This window comes from Vitis vinifera, chromosome 16 (assembly GCF_030704535.1).
Source record: "Vitis vinifera cultivar Pinot Noir 40024 chromosome 16, ASM3070453v1".
NCBI classification, from domain to species: Eukaryota; Viridiplantae; Streptophyta; class Magnoliopsida; order Vitales; family Vitaceae; genus Vitis; species Vitis vinifera.
This window is the reverse complement of record NC_081820.1, coordinates 1,876,387-1,896,809: the sequence shown is the minus strand read 5'-3', so window position 1 is coordinate 1,896,809 and position 20,423 is coordinate 1,876,387. Positions and strand designations below refer to the sequence as shown.

The window sequence follows — 20,423 nt, the reverse complement described above, 5'->3', positions numbered from 1 at the left end:
TCAGCTGGTAGGTCCAGGAATCGAACGAGTTGCATTTGGACCATGGTTGGGAATCAAATCAGCTGCACCGGACGTAGAAGCCTCAAGGTCATCTCCCCGGATAGAGTGATCACTAGTCTGATCATCCGAACTAATTGCATTTGGATCAACGTTGGGAATCAAAGAAGCTAACTCGGCCATCAAAGCCTCAAGGTCATCCTGGACAGAGTCACTTATAGGCGCATGCCTCTTCTTCAACTGGTAACCTCGGTTCTTCACATCATTATAAGATCGCCCAGGAAAAAATGTTACCATAGATGCCCAGCTGCAAGCAACACAACACAGGAACTCCTACCTTAGACTCAAGCTGATCACCACACTATCATATTACATGGAAAAATATGAGGATGATTCTCATTACCCCACATCATGGCGCCTTAGATAGATGATGCGTTCATCTTCCTGTGGGGAGAATTTCTCTTTGTTGAAATCAGACTTCAGATGGTTATTCCACCTTTCCGAACAGCTCTTTACATCCCTTTCTAGCTTCGCCAGCTCTATGATCTCTCCCCAAGGTAGATTAGGGTATTCTGTCTTAAAGTGTTTGAGCTTATTGTCTTCTTCTGGGGTCCATGGCCGTTTCTTCTGCCTCTTCTGCGGTGGTTTTGTCATTACGGATTTCCCTGCAAAGATGGAACATATGAACCCGATGAAGCTGCTTCCATGAAATATACAACAAGAAAACAGACAAACAAATAAATAAATAAACATTACAATGACTGAGCTTTAATGAGATTGATATGCAATGCTTGGCTGAGCTAGCTTCATATAAATAGCGTTGGTGTGGCGACATGGGTTCGGGTCTATATGCCTTTAGTTCCGTCTGGGTAGAAATTTTCTCGACAGCAGCAACAAAGCATTATGAAATAAAATATTGGGTAGACCACGAGAGGGAATTGATTTTCAATAAAACAGTGTTGATGAAAAATAAGCTTTGAGGCCAAACTGACGCCAAACGGAAATGGTGCATGCATGTCTCCACTTTTTGGTTCTAATAGGAGATAAGCTACATACCAAATGGGATTTCCTCATAAATTTGTGGTATCAAATTAAGGCCAGATTTGTAATATTTTGCTTCATTTTAAAATTTGTATTTAACTTCTAAATAAAATAAAAAAATAAAAAAGAAAAACAATTTTAAAGAATATGCTTAGTCACCCTTAAAAGTTATTGCTCTATAAGTTTATTATGGTTATACAATAACGTTTGAAAAGTCATAAAGTAAAGCATCGATCATAACATAGCTGTAATACAATAATGTTTGAAAAGTCATAAAGTAAAGCATCGATCATAACATAGCTCTAATGTAATAAATTAAGATATCAATAACCTTAAACCGATGAAACTTCATCTTGGCTAGTAGGGATGGCAATAGGGCGGGTCATTTCGGGTACCCGCCCCGCCCTGCCCCTAATGGGGCGGGATATTATTTTCTTAAACGGGTATAGGACGGGTTTAGGATTTTTTTTTTAACCAGGGGCGGGTTCGGGTATTGCCTCATCCCGCCCCGCCCCGATTATATATAAAAATAAAATTAAAATTAAATTTAATTTAAAATTTAAATTTAATTTAATTTAATTTTTAATATATAGATAATAATAAATTATTTTTAATAAAATAAGTTATAAAAAATATAATAATTTAATTATTTATAAAATATATTTATTTTAATATAATTAAAAAATTTAAAAGTAATTTTTAAAAAAAAATTAAAATTAAATAAAAAGTTAAACGGGGCGGAAATCCGCCCGCCCCGCCCCGTTTAATTTTTTAAATGGGACGGGAATAGGAATTGCTTTAAATAAACGGGGCGGGGTTTGGAGGAGGGCGCCCCGCCCCATTGCCATCCCTATTGGCTAGTTTTCTTACTTTGGATTGGCCACATCGATTTATGTAGGCCCTTTGATTCATTATTATTATTGTATGTTTATTTGTGTTACACAGCAGTTTGATTTTATTAGTGATCTTTTGTATATATTTTTTCAAACTTGTAAATAAAATAAAATTTGAAATCAATTTTTTTTTGTTTTTTTTTTAATTGAACTCTTTTTCTAATGTAACCTCAAACATTTTTCAAGGAGTATTGAGATGAATTTTTTTATAATAATAATAATAATAAAAATTATTTTTCTTAAAACATAAAACTAAAACTATTTTTCTTAATAATAAAACTGAATTCATTTTCCTCAATGATGAAACTAAAATAGTTGGAATCATTCTTTTGAAAATATAAATTAAACTAGAACTATTTCTTTTAATAAAAATTGATTTCAATACTTAATAAAAATATAAAAATCATTTTTCTTAATAAAATTGAATCCTAAAAACTTTAATTTTGCAAATAAAATCAAACTTTTTTTGCAAATGTATACCAAACTGAATTTGCCAGGTGGGCCAAAGCTTTAGTAATTATATACCTAACTGACACCAACGAACACAGAGGTTTTATTGGAACAAACATGCCTGAGGGCAGAGGGGCGGCCATCATTGCAATAAAAATAGGAAACAATGGTACATTGATGTTCCGATTTCAATATTCAATCATAAAGTTGGAAAGCCCAAAAGTAGACCATATAAAATCATCCTAACATCGATTTCAATCCCACCTTTCTTTCTCTCTTTTTCTTCCGTTTGTATCCGACATCCTACTCATCCGTCTCATGAATACTTCCCCTTTAATTTCCTCGATATTACCGATTATGGTTTTATTATAAAAATAATAATGAAATAAAGTTAAAAGATTATTTTAATAAATATTTTGAAAAACAATTTAGATGTGAAATATTCTTTTTTTTTTAAAAAAAATAAGATTATTTTTTTGATAAACTCCTAACACAAATTCTCACAAAATCATCATTTTCTTAAAAAAGAAATATCTCTATAAATATTTTAAGTTATGAGATAGAGATGAGCCTATAAAGACTATATAAGGTTGATAGAGATGCGAGGAAGAACGAGAGGTACCCGGTGAAACGAGAGGGGTCATGATAGGGTAGGGATATAAAGAGTAAGGAAACATGAGATGTTTCAAAAACCCAATAATTGTATTTGATTCTATTATTTGTAATGTTCTGGTTTTATCCTTTATAATGTTCTAGTTCTATCATTTGTAATATTCTATATTGTATATTGGAATGATTATCTCTCATCCGTGGACGAATACATGATTATCGAACCACATTAAAACCTCATGTACCGTTTGTGTTGATTTTTTTATCTTTATGTTGTTGATTAATGATATTAGCATCAAAGCTTCTCCTAATGTAATAGTATATAAACATGAAAAAACAGAAAAGGAAAGAGAAAAAAAAAAAAAAGGAAACTAGCTGTGAAATTATGCGGTGGGATTAGATAATCATGCACCACCTAATTTTTTTTTTCTTGAAGTTTAAATTTTGACTTTTAATGTACATATGTTTGGAAAGAAATAATCCTATAAATATGCACTCAAAATTACCATCTAAAGCTCCACTAATGCCAACAACTACCGAAATGTTTTCCTTTTCTCATTCACACATGACAACTCAAAGAGTTGTCTCTTATTTTTATTTTATTTTAAAAAACATTGGCATGTGATAATCAATCATGTGATATGATTTTTCCTTTTTTATTTTTTTATTCCTTCATTAATACCTCCACCTTTTTGTTTTTTTTTAATGTGTAGATTTTATAAAATCTTTTTAATTTTGATTTTTTTTTTCACTTTTTCATTTTTCTATATTTATTGATTTTAATTATTTATGAATATTTTTAAGACAAAATAATAATATATAATAAATAATTAATGAGAACAAATTTAATATAAAAATAAATACATAACAAACAAATCTAAAAGTTTACAACATAAGATTTTCTATATTTTGCTAAATAAAATATTTATTTATTTTATAAATTTTATTACATTGTTATATTATTTTATTATTTATATTTTTAAAAATTTTAAACTTTTATATGCAAAATAGAGACGATGACAATAGTTTTAGTTTTTTGCTCATGGATCTAAATTGATCATAGTTTTAAGTTTCTTTTTGGTTAAATTATTTAATATTTCTAATTGTATAAGATAAAAACTTGATTGTTGTTCTAACATTTTACTTTATTAAAATTTTTAATTTTTAATTTATATAAAATAAAAATAAAGTAAAATATATTTTCCATAAAAAGTTGTATTTAATCATTTATATTAATTTATCTTAATTTATTAAAAATTAAAATTTTTATATGCTAAAATTGTGCACCTTTCAAGTTTGAGCAATTTGAATAATACTCTTGTAGTTACAATACATTGGAGTAGGACAAGAAAGAGAAACACTCATATAAACAAGTAACCAATATAACAAAACTATATTATTGGTGGTAAATGCTATAATATGATACTCGGCTTCTATGGAAGATCGAGAAATGATAATCTGTTTTTGTTCTTCCAAGAAATAAGGGAATCCTTAAAAAAAAATGTATAAAATCTAGTGGTAGACTTGTGATATTTGAGATCACTAGTTCAATCAACATCAGAACATGCAACTCTTAAAAAAGTAGATGAAAATAAAAGACTATGAAATATAATGTCTTGAAGATACTACAAAGCACAAAGACAACAACACAATGAACTGTAGTAGAAGCAACAAATTAACTAACATTATGAACAACATAAGTAATGTTCAAATGTGTAACGGTGAGATGTACTAAGTTGCCAACAATAGTACGATATAAAGTAGGTTCAAAAGGACACTTTGATGTTTCGATTTCAATTTTCAATCATAAAAGGTTCAAAAAGTTGGAAAGTCCAAAAGTAGACCATATAAAATCATCAAACATCGGTTTCAATCCCACCTTTTCTTTCACTCTTTTTCTTCTATTTGTATCCAACATCCTACTCATTCTACTAAGCTTTTTTTTTTTTTTTTTAAATATATATATATTGATTTATTTTTAAATTTTCCATCAAAGTAATTAAGTTCATGTCATATTAGCATTTACATCTTTCTTTTTTTTTCATGATAAAACCATAGCTAATGACTGTGATTTTAGCGCTAAGATTGAAACCGTATTGATCAATTGCGGTTTTATTATAAAAGAAAATAATAAAATAAAATTAAAAGATTATTTTGATAAATATTTTGAAAAACAATCTAGATGTAAAATATTTTTAAAAAAAAAATTACTTTTCTGATAAACTCCTAACACAAATTCTCATAAAATCATCCATTTTCCCAAAAAGAAAATTAAATATTGACCAATTGTGTATAAACATGAGAAAATGAAAAGGAAAGAGAAAAAGAAAACAAATTAGCTATGAAGTCATGCTATTTTTTTTTTTTTAAGTTTGAATTTTGACCTTTAAAGTACATACATTTTGGAAAAAATAAACCAAGAAATATGTGCTCAAAACTACCTCTAACCCTCCAACTACCACAATTTTTTCTTGTTTTTTCTTTGATAAAGTTTAACTTTTTTAACATGTAAATGAATCAAAAAATTTATTTTATTTAAATAATATTCTAGAATTTTTTTAATTAATATGTAATTAGTTAGATCAGTTTTTATGAATTCAAAATTATTCTTAAAAATAAAAATAAAAATCATTAAAATTTTTAAATTATTGATTATGTCCTATTTAATTTATGATTTAATTACCTAAATTTAATATATATATATATATATATATATATATATACAGATATTTGTGTGTATTGGAGAAATTGTAAAGTCATGATTTATAATATATCAGTTTTGATCTTCTTCTTTTTTTTAATGATTAGATTTATTTTTTTAGTTTCAAAATATTTTTAAAAATTGTTAAATCCATTAATAAATTAAATACAAAGTATTATTTGATTTTAAGAAAATTTATAAAAATATAATTATGTGGATGAAAAAAATAACAAAATCATTATGAATCAATTTTTATTCATAAATTTCTACTATTAGTGAGTTTATTATTTGAGTTTCAAATTACTTTTAAAAATTACTAAAGTTGTTATTAAATCCAACATATTATGTTTTGTTTAATTTAGAGCTTATTTGTTTGGTTAAAAAAATATAAAAAAAATGATGATTTTATATAAAAGAAAAATAATAGTCATTTTAAACAAATTTTTGTCCATAAATTTCTAATATTGATTGGATTATTATTTAAGTTTTAAGTTATCTTTTTTTTAAAAAAAATTAATATTTTCAAAACCGAATCGATCATTAAACAGGAAATGTTATTGGTTCATGGTTTACTGGTTGGATTGATAGTCAAATCGGTGACATAAAAAAAAAATATTTTATATATTATTAAAAGTAAAAAAATTTAAAAATAGAATTTTATTTGAAAATCAGCAAATTATTTGAAAATCATACAATTATTTGAATTCTTAATGTTTCCAAAATTTTATTTTAATTCCTAATGTTTTCAATGATTTCATTAATTTATTTAAACTCAAATAAAATATTTAAAAAATCAATATAAAATTAAAATAAATAAAATGAACATAATGTGAAAAAATATATAAAATCTAACAAATAAATAAAAAAAATTTCAATAAATTGATATTTCAATATGCAATAAATAAATGAGGGTAACAAATTTTAATCAACAGAAATTATACATCAACAAAAATTAAAACATTAAATATTAAAAACATAAAATGTAAAAATATTAAATATTAAATTAAAAAAAAATACTTAAACTAATAAAAACTTAAACTAATAAAAACTTAAACTATTAAAACTTAAACTAATAAAAACTTAAATGTAAACACTAAAAACTCACTGTCACAGCCACCAAAAGGTTCTGTCGGCAGCAGCAAGAGAGTCTAGCAGAACTAGCACCGGCAGCGACTGGCTGGGGAGCTGGCAGCTTAGGCTGTGGGGAGGGGCGACGGGTAGGTTTGGCTTTGCAATTGGGGGAAGAAAAGGGAAGCTTTTATAGTAATTAAAACGAGGTCATTTCGATGCCAGAAACATGAAAACAACGTTATTTTGATGAGGGAGAGAAAAAAAATAAAATTGGGTTGAACCGTTCGGTTTGGAGGGAACCGACTAGTTGGCTAGTCCAATCGTCGGTTCACCCAGTCTAATGCCGATTCAACCCTTAGACAACTCAATTGACCGGATTGAACCAAAACCATGACCGGCAGGTCCAGTTCGGTTTTTTAAACCATAAAAAAATTTGTTAGACTCGTTAATGAATCCAATACATTAAGTCTTATTTAATTTGGAGTTTATTTGCTTAATAAAAAAGAAAATAAAAAAATAATGATTCTATATAACAAAAGAAATAATAAATTTAAACCAATTTTTGTTCATAAATTTCTTGTATTAAGTAATTCACTATTTGATATATATATATATATGGAAAGAAGAAACTAACCTACGCATTTAAAATAAAATTATATTTTAAGATTTATGGTATTAGAATTAAAAATAATATCATGTTCAATTTTATTTATTCTTATATGAGTTTTTAAAAATTTTCTACATTTTTCATTTTGTTTTTAAAACCATTGAAAGCAATTTTTACTTGTTTTCTAAAAAAATTTCTCTATTTTTCTTTATTTTTAAAAATTGTTTTCAGATAACAATAACAAAATAACGTTAAAAAAATTTTAAACAGTTTTCTACCATCAGCAGCAGGGAGTAAGATGATGATCGGAGGGCAGGGAGGAGTCATGGGTGGGTAGAGATGGGGGCAGTGGGCCGTTGATCTGGTGGGGTTGCTGGTGATGGCGGTGATGGTGGAGGAGACAGTGGAGCTGAGGCTGAGCCACCATCTCCATGGGGATATGGGAGAGATTGTATGTTCAAGTCTCATCTAATGAATTTTTTTATCCATGTAAAAAAGGTAATAGAATCCTTGTTCCTTGTTCCTTTACCTTCTGGTAATTATATTTATTATAGGGTCAGGTTTATATTCTACATAAGAAAATTCAGATTGTCTGATGGCCTGCATTTTGCAAATGAAACTGCAATAGTCGGTCCCTCTAATGAGGGATTGACATGGCATAATTAAGATATTAAGGCCTGGGTTATTATCGTCTTAATCCACTCCCATAGTGGTGTAACTGGTCCTAATTCATAGTCCAAATGTCTGCTACTTTCGCCAGTCATGCAACTTTGGGTTTCTAAAAAAAACTCCTTCGTCGGGTACATTCTAGCATTGCTAAGAATTTAGTTGGGTTGGAACTCTTCCCCCTTTTAGTTTTATTTTATTTTTTAACCTTTTCCCCTTTGTTTTGCCTTTTTGTTCTCCATCTATTTCCTTTGACCTAGTTTTATTGATGTACAGGTGGGAGAATTGCGGGCAGGTTAAAGTGGTTTTGAAGACTGAAACTAAGAAAAGTCAGTATTGTCTGGACTTTCTTATGGTGTTGCATAAGCTAATAATAAAAATCAAAACTTTTTCTGGGTTTGTTTTATATTCAGTCGTGAAACTTTTCATCAAGCCCCTATAAAACAACTTTTGTGCTCCATCACTCGACACATTTCTTTAACCTTCTCACATTTTACAATGTGGGCTAATCGACAATTTTCTACACATGGAGTTGTTGTTTTCTATCCTTTCATATGAAGCATCACCTCTCTACTCCTAGTTTTTTTTTTTTTTTTTTTTTTTGTGTATGGTGTAACATGAGTTAAAAGTCTGCAAATTTTGGTTTTCCCACTTGATTCGCTGAGTTAATTTTCATTTGAAATTTCTCATTGTCAATTTCTGACAGTCGTCGTTTTTTCTCCGTGCCAATATTCTGTCCCTTTGCTTTTGCCTTTCGCTTTGTTAATAGTGTTTATCTGCATGTCATATCTACAGTCTTATTTGTATTTTGTAATATAGTGCTTCTCAACTTCAACAGGGGAGGGCAAAATCACCCCAGTTGCCGAACCATATGACCATTGATGCAGGAAGAACACAGATTGCACCAAGTGAGTTGTAAAAACATTTTTCCTTAGTCGTAGGTTAATCATGGGCTCAGTAGATGATCAGCTTTTTTAACATACATGTAATCAGAAGTTCTAAAGCTGTTTCGGAGTGTAGATATGGCCTTCAACCGTGTAAGCTTAGGACTACTGTGGAACCATTCTTCAATTCTGTTCTTAAGAACCATAGTTGGCATATTTTTACGAGTTGGGTGGGAGAAAGCTAATAGCGTATTTCTTATATGGGATTTGAAATGGTTAGCATTTGCTGTTTTGGGTCAGACATAGCAGAATAGTGCTGCATGGGATGCAGAAGCCGGAAACAGGGTCTCGGGAATTGATGAAGAAAGTAGAATGTATTAGGGATTGATATTAAGAAGCATCATAAGATTGTCACAATAGTTGCCTAGGAAGCATTTGTAATCAATTTTTAGACGCTAGGAAGTTTCTAGAATCGAGAAATCAACATGAATAACAAATCAAGTGCACGGGCAGTATTATTAATGGTGAAAATTTGTGGTAGTATGAATTCATGAATGCTGATTGCTTTTATAGTAATCAAATTGTTGATTTGTCATGAATCTTAGCAAAGCAAATAATATCTTCCTCACAATAGTAACCATCCTCGAGATAGGAATGAGGAATTTGATTTCGTGATTGTAACTTTGAAAGGACAAGTTTTGAGAATTTGGTTGATTCTTGAGGAATGAGGAAGCCTTGACAATATGGATTTGCAATCTGCTTCCTTGAAAGCTTTCGAAGGCATAATTCTTCCCACTTCAGAAAAGCTCACTTCTATTCCGAATACCTTGTTGTTTCTGAAATTTATGCTTCTTATCCAATTTAAATTCTAATCTATCTCATTATTTCCAGTTCTTCAGATCCAAGGACGGTGATGGTGATTCTTGGCAAGCTTAGTTTCTATCCAGTAGCTTCCTATCAGGCAACCCTTTTGGTTTTCTTCATTAGAACCCCATGAGTCTAGTGGAAATTTCACTTTTGAGAACTCAAATTGTCATAAATTTATCCATCAACCTCCTTTGAGTTCCTTTGATTCATTCTAGCACCTAAAAATGTGCAGGACCTGCTGATCTGGTGGATGATGTAACAGGCGGACTGAAGCTTTTGTAATAGCTGGTGGCTGCGTCTGAGATTTATAGCTCACGATGTTCGGTGCTGTAATATGACCAGCATCATCAGTGCAGGTGATTCTAATACAGGGTCTAAACCTGACTTTTGCATTAGACCTTATCATAAGCAAACATCTAGACATATATATATAAAGATATAACATAATATATAGAGAACAATAGTTGAACGTATTGTAATTTCAAAATTATTTTTAGATAATGAAATTGTTGCATTAATAAAAAAACCATATGTGGTAACAGACAATAATATATATTATTTTATATATCTCAAAAAATTTCAATCATAAAAACATATTATAAAGAAAATTGACATGCAAAATCAATTTATTAATTATATGACCAAGTCATGTATTTTACATGTATCAAAAAAATCTCAATTTTCCAAATCAAAAGATTATTGTGTTTTAAACAATTAGAATTATCACCTCTAATACAAAAATATCATACTTTCATGTAATCTGAAATCCACATCTATATGTAGATTTTTCTACTAATGACAATATAACTTATAATAATAGAAATTTATAAAAACCATCAAACACTTACCTATTTGTATAACTTGATGTACAAAATAATAATCTTTTGATAATATGTAAATATTATCTATATGCTTGTTATCATAGCTTCAAGTTATAATATATTTCATTATAACTTTTGGTTATATAAGTTTCATAAAGTTATACAAAATTGTTACATAACAATTTTGTTCTCTATAGGTTTCTAGTTATAAGAAAGTACATATTAACAACTCTGACATAACCTTTGATTAGTATAAAGAATATTAATTTTCTTATTTTCATAACTTCGGGTTACGAATAATAATATTAATTTATATAACTTTTGGTTATATAATATATATATATATATATATAGCTTTTGGTTATACAAGTTTTAACAATTATTAATTTATTAACTTTTTCTTCATAGCTTTAGGCTATGAATAATTAAAATTTAAGTAATGTTATAAAAACATAAAATAATTGATAATTATGTTATTATATAACTTCTGGTTCTATAATAAAATTAAAAAAAATTATGCATCTTCTAGATACATAGTTGTTCATTGATAATTTTGTTTTATATAACTTCTGGTTATACAAGAAAATTGGAAATTGTATGCATAGCTTTTGGCTATGAAACAATTGTTAATAAAAATTATTTTCCATAATTCCTATTGTGAAAAATAAGTGAATACGAAATAAAAATTAAAAGTCAATATTTTTCATAACTTTGAGTTATGATTATTTTGTCAAAACAAGAAAATATGCAAATTTGTACATAGCTTTAGGCTATGAACTATTTTATTTTTTATTTTTTATGTAAATTTGTGCATAACTTCAACTTATGAACTATTTATATATAACTTTCGGTTACACAATATAATTAAAAGAAATTAAAGAAATTAAAAGTTAATATATTTCATACCTTCAAGCTATGATTATTTTGTCAGAACAAGAAAATATTTAAATTTGTACATAACTTCAAGCTATGAACTATTTTTTATGTAAATTTGTGCATAACTTCAAGCTATAAACTATTTATCGTGTAGATTTGTGTATAGCTTCAAGTTATGGACTATTCATTTTACAACTTATGACTATATAATATTATTTTGTATAACTTCCAATTATACTATATAATTAAAAACAAATAATTATGAGTTATATACATACCTTTTTGTTATGTATTTTTAATTTTGGATTTGTACATAACTTCAGGCTATGAACTATTCATTATATAACTTTTGGTCACATAGTGTTGTTTTATATAACTTTCAATTATATAATATAATTAAAAAGTAATTAGGGATCTTATGCATAACTTTTGGCTGTGTATTTGTAATTTTGTAATGTTGTAATTTACCCCATAACATTTTATTATAAAGATTATATGCCTATTTTTCTATATAACTTCTAGTTATTAAATAATTAAAATTTATAATTATATGAAATATGATTCACATAGCTTCTAGCTATGAGACAAAGTAAATAAAAATTATAATAATAAAATGCATACTATTCATATTTCATTCGAAGAGAATAAGGCCACATACCTATAAGAAATTTTGTAGATGAATTCTTCTCTTTTTCTTTTCTACCTCTAGTATTCTTCTCTTTTTATATACTCAAAGCATTGTACTGATAACGTGTTGTAAAATGAAGTGAGAGAAGAATAAATCAAGAAAGAGATAATAGAATGCACGAGAAAACTCAATAGAATTTCATTACGGATCCTTCCATTTTATAGGGAGTTACAAAAGATATTTATGGATGATCATCCACAAGTTACCATAGTGGTACAAAACCTCATATTTTGTAATAATTATATATAAAATTGATTTTTAAAACATAGAAAATGATTTGAAACTATTTTAAATTGTAAATAAGTTTTTGCTTTGGTAAACTTAAATAAATATTATATTTAAAGCTATTTTCAAAAATTATTTTTTTGGGAATAATTTTCAACAACCTTCCCAAGCAAACCCTATTTCTTCCAAACTATGTTACGTTATATTGAATCCTCACCTCCATGGACTTGGTTTGCCTGCAAGAGACCTCTCTAGTCTTCCTAATCCTCAAACCCCCAGTTTTAATTCCTACTTTTTTCTTCCTAATTGTTTAAATTGCTTCTACTTTCCTAAAAATGTTGAAGGGGAAGAACAAACCTTTTAAGGCCCAAAAATGTTTAGAGTTCGTTTTATTTTTGGGTTCATAACAATCCAATTGATTTTTCACTTCTTAATTATTTTGTCCAAATATCATATATATATATATATATTCTGTGGAGGGATAGAAGGCATAATCATTTGTTTTAAGGTTTGTGAATATAATGCACGAGGGAAGTTTACCGGAACAATAAATCTAAGAGAAGCCTAACCTTCCCCATCTATATACGTCCTCAAGTCAATTTGGCTTCCATGTTCTAATCCAAATTTGGTAGGTTTTATACAAATGAAATCATGAGATATAAAATGTGACTCATAGCTCAAGATTTCCCATAGAAACCTAGTATTGACTACGAGGAAACATATTATCCTATGATGGACGCAACCATATTTAGATATCTAATTTGTTTAGCCGTCTTAGAAAGACTAGATTTGCGTCTCTTGGATGTCGTTACTACATATTTACATGGATCTTTAGATAATAACATATATATATATATAGATGAAAATCCCTAAAGGATTTCAAATGCCTAAAACTACTAATTCAAAACATTGTAGTATATACTCAATTAAGCTACAACGATCCTTGTATGGATTAAGCAATCCAAAGACATGTGGTACAATCACTTCAATGAATATTTGAATTGAGAAGTATGTTTGTATTATCTTATTTGTCTATGCATATTCATTATGTTGAATATTTGCAATTATTATAGTATATATGGAAAGCTAAATTTTGTTGGAATTCTTGAAAAAATTAAAAAAAAAAAATAGTTGACTATTTGAAATGAAAGATCCTGGAAAACAAAATTTTTCCTCGGTCTGTAAATCGAGTACTTTTCAAATGAAATATTAGTTTATTAGTCAACATATACAAAGAAAGTCTTGAAACACTTTCATATGGATAAATCACATCCATTAAGTTCTCTGATAATAGTTCATTCACTTGAAATGGAAAATGACCTCTTTTGTCCTAAAGAAGATAATGAAGAACTACTTGGTCCAGAAGTACCATATTATAGTGTTATTGGTGCACTGATGAATCTTGCAAATTATACACGACCAAATATTGCATTCCTTGTTAATTTACTTGTGAGATATAGTTTTGCATCAACTCAGAAACTTGGAATAAAATCAATCATGTACTACAATAACATGGGTCTATGTTATTTCGAAGGATTAAAATCTTAATTACTTGAATATGTAGATGTTGACTATCTTTTAGACCCCACAAAGCTCGATCTCAAATAAGGTATGTATTTATCTATGGTGGTACGAAAATATCATGGAGATCAATCAAGTAAATAATGGAAACATGTGGACTACCTTCCATCAGAGGTAATGCTACCAAGTTAATAATGTTGCATGCATTGCATAGATTAAAAAATGATACATTAAGGGTGATAGAATTAAGCATATATCGGTCAAGTCTTTTACTTTTATTAACTCCAGAAGAGTGATCAAATTATTATTTGACCAATAAGATCAAGTGACAATTTAGTAGATTTGTTCACGAAGGCATTGTCAAATGCAATACTCAAGAAACTTATTGGAATATTTCAATTCAAATATCTCGATGTTGTGCTACTAGAGAAAAAATAATCATGTCAACATGAGGGGGAGCTAATTGATAAGAATATCACTACATTGTACACTTTTTCTTTTCATCCAAGTTTTGTCCCACTGGGTTTTACTAGCAAGGTTTTTAATGAGACAGATGTAGTAATCCAAAAGAATATTGTACTCTTTTCCTTCACTAGGGTTTTTCTCATAGGGTTTTCCTAGTAAGGTTTTAATGGAGCATATTCTTATGATCATCTAAGGGGGAGTGTTATAAAATATGAGATTTTGTACCACTATGATAACTTGTGGATGATCATCTATAAATATATTTTGTACCACTATGATAACTTGTGGATGATCATCTATAAATATATTTTGTAACTCCCTATAAAATGGAAAGATCCCTAATGAAATTCTATTGAGTTTTCCCGTGCATTCTATTATCTCTTTCTTGCTTTCTTCTTCAAGAACATATTTGACCAATTGAGGACAATCAAGATAGGAAGAAGACAAAAGTAGGGTCAAATTCCAATCAAAACGATATCCCGTAGAATAATATTATGGGAGAATTGTGTTTTACACCCACTTGGGCTTGAAAATTGGCCAAGATCCTCATAACCCTTATATTAAGTGAGCTCAAGACCTAATGGAATAGTAAAAATTGAGTTGAAGAACATTGTCTTTTAAAATTTCCTAAAATGCCATTGGCTGTCAAATAATAATAATAATAATAATAATAATAATAATGGGTTTCCCACTTTTCTCTCATTCTCTCTTTCCCTTTCTCTTTCTCTCTTCATCCACTTTACCTTTCTCTCATATAGCAAGTGATGGGATCATGTAAACTAATTCTTGGCAAGAGAGGTGTCACTATTTCCACCAATTATTTTTCTCCCAAAAACCATGCCTAATAAATTGAATATTGAAAATCAATGGTTAAAATTGATTATTACTACATTTTTTAAGTAAATATTTTTTAAACACCTCATAAAATATTTTAAAAAAAAAACTTACAAAATATATAATAAATATTTTTTAAACACCTTAAAAAATATTATTATTCTTTTTTATCTAATATATATTATAAATATCTTTAATGTTATAGACAATTATTTGAATATTTTCTCTATTTTATGGACAATACATAGACATTGTCTTAATATATTATTTTGTAACACGACCATCTTTTAACTAATAGTGATAATTAATTTTTAATTGAATAATGTATTATAATTTAGTAATTTGAAAAATATTAAAATACCCTTTTAAATCTGAAATAGAGGTGGACTTGACATGGTTTAAATTATTAAAACACGATACCATCAAGTAAAGCAAATGTATCATATTAAGAGATGTGCATATAATTATATCATAATTTTCTCTCTTTTTTTTCCTCATATATGATATCTTTTGAATAAAGTTTTGTAGATGAAAAATGACAAAATCTTTTGTTATGCAAAGAGGTATAAAAACACATTACAAAAAAAAAGGAATATAATGGAGCACAAATTAGATGAATATCACCTTAAATAGGGATATAATAGAAAACACGAAAATGTGAGAAAAAAACAAGTTTAGATGAAATTTAAGATAAAGGATCAAAGAAAATAAATTAAAAGTAATAATATAAAAATCATAGAATCTTCAAAACTATAATTACAAAAAAAAAAATTAAATTAACTAGATAATTTAAATTAATCATTTAAAAAAAATTACAAATGTTACAAAGATAATTTTTTATCATTTTTAATTCTATTTAAATATAATTTTTTTAATTTTTACTGATATTATGTTTATAAGGGTAAAATAGTAAAAATATATATTTCATTCGGTTTACTTGTAATAAACACTTTAAATATGATTAATTTTAATTTTATTTCCTATGTTTTAATTTGGTAGGAAAGATCTAAATGGTATAGTTTGGTAAAAAATATTGATAATTTTTCCTAAACAATTATTATATGTTGTTTATATTGTCTTAAGTCATTTGAAACAATGACACTAATGTGTAATCCATTTATATTAATTTGGTTTTACAAAAAAGCTAGTACCTAAATATTGTGGTTAATTTTCCTTTATATGAGATGTAAATGTTTTTTTTTTTTTAATATTGTAAAAACTATTCAAACGAAATATGCAATTACAAATTTTGGATGATGAAATTTAAAATTTTAAATTGAAACAATTTTTAGGCAAAGGAATGTGTGGGGGGAAAGTGTCAAATCCTTAGGTGACAAGAAAAAAATAATGGTTTAGAATTTATTGAAATCTTGCATAAAGGTAGTCTTATACACCTCTTACACAGTTAGTACATTTGTCTTATATAGTTAATACATTTGCTTTGTATAGTGAGTTTAACACCCTTGTACAATAGTGCAAATTTTATATACAATCTATAGGTGACAACGAAAATAAATAAGTGATTCAAAATCGATTAAAATCTTTCACAAATGGTAACCTTGTACACTTAGTACATTTCCCTTGTATACTTAGTACATTTTCCTTGTACTTAGTACATTTCCCTTGTACAATTAATATAAAACCATTGTATAATGACGCAGTATATACCTCTTAAGTTATATGTCTACGTAGACATTTTAATCATATTTCTAATGGTTTGGCTGAGAAAATGGTGGATAAACTATGGCTAAATTTTTTTTTATTAAGTTAGTGAATACCCTTGTACAATGGCGTAATATATCATTTGTACAATTAGTGAATACCCTTGTGCAGTGACGGAAATTAAACATGACTTCAATAGTTTGATTAATAAAAAAAACGAAAAACTTAAATCTAATTTTTTTTATGAAAATATTATATTTTTGTGAAAAATATAATATATAATTGACCGATTCCTTTATTTAATTGTGAACATATTATGTTTTTTTATTATATTATTAAAATAACTAATATAAAAAAATAAAAAAGAATAATTAATAAATGAAATTTGATTCTTTTTATTATTTTCATATAAAAAATAGTATTAAACAAGGTTTTCAATTTTCATTTTTAAAAATAATTTTCATTTTTTAATTAAACGTATTTTCAAGAAGAGACAATATAGAAAATAAAAAATATTTTTTAAATAAAAACTAGAAAAATATTTTAAAACCAAACTCAAACATAATTTATATAATTTTTAACTACTTGTTTTCATTTAAAATGAGTAAATATATCATTCAACCCTTTTATATGAGAAAAATTCAATCTCTATTATACTATGTATTGATATAATCAATTTATAAATACGAAAGCATTTTAATTAGATATTTAAAATAAAAACTCTCCATTCATCCTCTTGCTCCTGTTTTTTTTTTTTTTTTCCTTATTTCAATAAATTTTCAATTAATTCAAATCATTACTCTTGGCTTAGGACTTAATCTTGGAAGTGGTTATGAGCTGCATAATATAATATGGGAATTCAAAAATAAATAATTTTCAAGCATGCTGCATGGAAGAATAATATTAGTTAAATTTTGATTTTCACACATAAACCCATTGAAATGGTGGAGTTAATTAATAGTTAAGGTAAGAAGATTGGAGTATAGAGTTGATGCAGTAGATGATGATGAGAGGGATTTAGTATTAGCATATGAGAACAGTGCTCAATACTCAGAAATCAACGTACAAAACCATCAGTTTAATACAATACACACAGCTTTATTATATGCTGCATCGTGAAGATGATGCTTGATTTAGCAGCAAACATATATATACATATATAGGACACTCAAAGACATAGTACTTTGGACTCTCATTACACTTTAACTTGGCGATTTCTTCAGCTGGTGTATTCAGGAATCGAACTAATTGCACTTGGATCAACGTTGGGAATCAAAGAAGCAAACTTGGCCATCAAAGCCTCAAGGTCATCTCCCCGGATAGAGTGATCACTAGTCTCATTTGGATCAACGTTGGGAATCAAAGAAGCAAACTTGGCCATCAAAGCCTCAAGGTCATCTCCCCGGATAGAGTGATCACTAGTCTCATTTGGATCAACGTTGGGAATCAAAGAAGCAAACTTGGCCATCAAAGCCTCAAGGTCATCTTCCCGGATAGAGTGATCACTACTCTCATTTGGGTCAACATTGGGAATCAAAGAAGCAAACTTGGCCATCAAAGCCTCAAGGTCATCTCCCCGGATAGAGTGATCACTAGTCTCATTTGCATCAACGTTGGGAATCAAAGAAGCAAACTTGGCCATCAAAGCCTCAAGGTCATCTTCCCGGATAGAGTGATCACTACTCTCATTTGGGTCAACATTGGGAATCAAAGAAGCAAACTTGGCCATCAAAGCCTCAAGGTCATCTCCCCGGATAGAGTGATCACTAGTCTCATTTGGATCAACGTTGGGAATCAAAGAAGCAAACTCAGCCATCAAAGCCTTAAGGTCACCTCCCCGGACAGAGTAATCACTAGCCTTATCATCCATGAGGTGTTCCTCTAGGTAGAGGAGGTGTCGCCTAAGGTCACTTATAATCGCATGCCTCTTCTTTAAGTGGTTGTTCCACCGGTTCTTGATAGCATTAGGAGCTCGCCCACGAAGATCATTTTTTGCCATAGATGCCCAGCTGCAAGCAACACAACACAGGAACTCCACCTCAGACTCAAGCTGATCACCACACTATTATATCATATCATATGATAATGGAAAAATATGAGGATGATTCTCATTACCTCACACCGGCGCTCTTTAGCGGGATGATGAGTTCATCTTCCTGTGGGGAGAATTCCCCTTTGTTGATATCAGGATTCAGATTGTTCTCCCAACTCTCCCAACAACTCTTACCAGTCCTGTTCAGCTCTGCCTGCTTTGCGATAGCTGGCCAAGATAGATTGGGGTATTTGTGCCTAAATTCTTTGAGCTTATCGTCTTCTTCTGGGGTCCATAGCGATTTCTTCTGCTGTGTTCTTGCCATTATGAATTTCCCTGCAAAGAAGGAAGAAACCCAATAAAGCTGCTTCCATGAAATATACAACAAGAAAACAAACAAATAAATAAAGAAACATTACAATGACTGAGCTTGAAGAAATAATATTGTGAATGGCTAAGCTTCAGGTGGTGTATTATTTATAGCAGTGAGACAAACTGAACCACCCCATCGGACTTGAGGGGATCTGCCTTTAGTTCCCGTTTGAGTTGACGAAAAATAAGCTCAGTTTGTTTGAAGCCAAATGCCAAACGGAAATGGGCATGCGGCCGAATGACAAACGGAAAACGGTAGTGCATCCCTCCATCAAGCACCTTTTCCACCATCGGACTTGAGGGGATCTGCCTTTAGTTCCGTTTGAGCTGTCGAAACATAAAGTTTCAAAATGCCAAACGGAAATGGGCATGCGGCAACGGAAGACGATGGTGCATTCCTCCATCAAGCACCTTTTCCAAATCAAGGATGAAAGTTTCCACTTTTTTCGCCAAAATTTTGGGTTTCGGTGGCCGGCGATACGAAAGAGGGGGGCGAAATGTCGATGGGAGAAATTTCGCCAAATTTCGGTTAAAGTCGGCGAAAAAACCGCCGAAAAATGGATGCAGGCGAAAAATCGGCAAAATCTTCCAAAAATCGTCGGATACTGCAATTTATCGGCGAATTTTCGGTTTGTATCGCCGATTTTATTTCAGATTTTTCGGGAAATTTCCCGATATTTCCTACCAGTCCAGCCCGCGCACAAGATACAAAATCTAATCATGATTTGCAGGCAAAGGTTGTGTTTTTTAACCTGGCTCAAAAATCGTGGATTTAGGGTTCGTGAAATTTAAATCCAATGGCACAAAAGCAAAGCGACCACTAGAACAGATCCAGAAAACACAGGAAGCAAAAAAAAAAAAGCAATCTTTCTGGTTTTCCTTGGGGGTTTTGCATGGATTTGCTCGGAAATCAAACGAGGATGAACTTTCCCGGAAAACGAATGGGGGATGGATTTTCTTGGGAATCAAACGGGGTTGCAGAAAAATAAAAATAAATAACAAGATTAGATTAGTACCTGGGAGGATTGAGAGTGGCGGCGGAAAATAGGGCCTTATTAGGGATTCTCTCGTTTGGAGGGCAACTCCAGAAAAAGGGCTTCTTGATGCCGAGTGAGAGAAGTGGGTGGCCCATTTTATTTTT

General features: G+C 29.3%; 2 protein-coding genes across 2 annotated transcripts; both read right to left on the bottom strand.

Annotated features, from left to right (window-relative positions):
* Positions 1–651, bottom strand: LOC104882008 (transcription factor MYB92-like). Its single transcript, XM_010663887.1, has 2 exons — positions 401–651; positions 1–304 (listed from the first exon to the last, which is right to left on the bottom strand). The coding sequence occupies exons 1-2, from the start codon at positions 649–651 to the stop codon at positions 1–3; spliced, it is 555 nt and encodes a 184-aa protein (XP_010662189.1).
* Positions 652–17,879: 17,228 nt separating this feature from the next.
* Positions 17,880–20,423, bottom strand: LOC104881978 (transcription factor MYB14). Its single transcript, XM_010663806.3, has 3 exons — positions 20,299–20,423; positions 18,994–19,246; positions 17,880–18,887 (listed from the first exon to the last, which is right to left on the bottom strand). Exons 2-3 carry the CDS (start codon positions 19,233–19,235, stop codon positions 18,098–18,100), a joined length of 1,032 nt encoding a protein of 343 aa, XP_010662108.2. The 5' UTR covers positions 19,236–19,246; positions 20,299–20,423; the 3' UTR covers positions 17,880–18,097.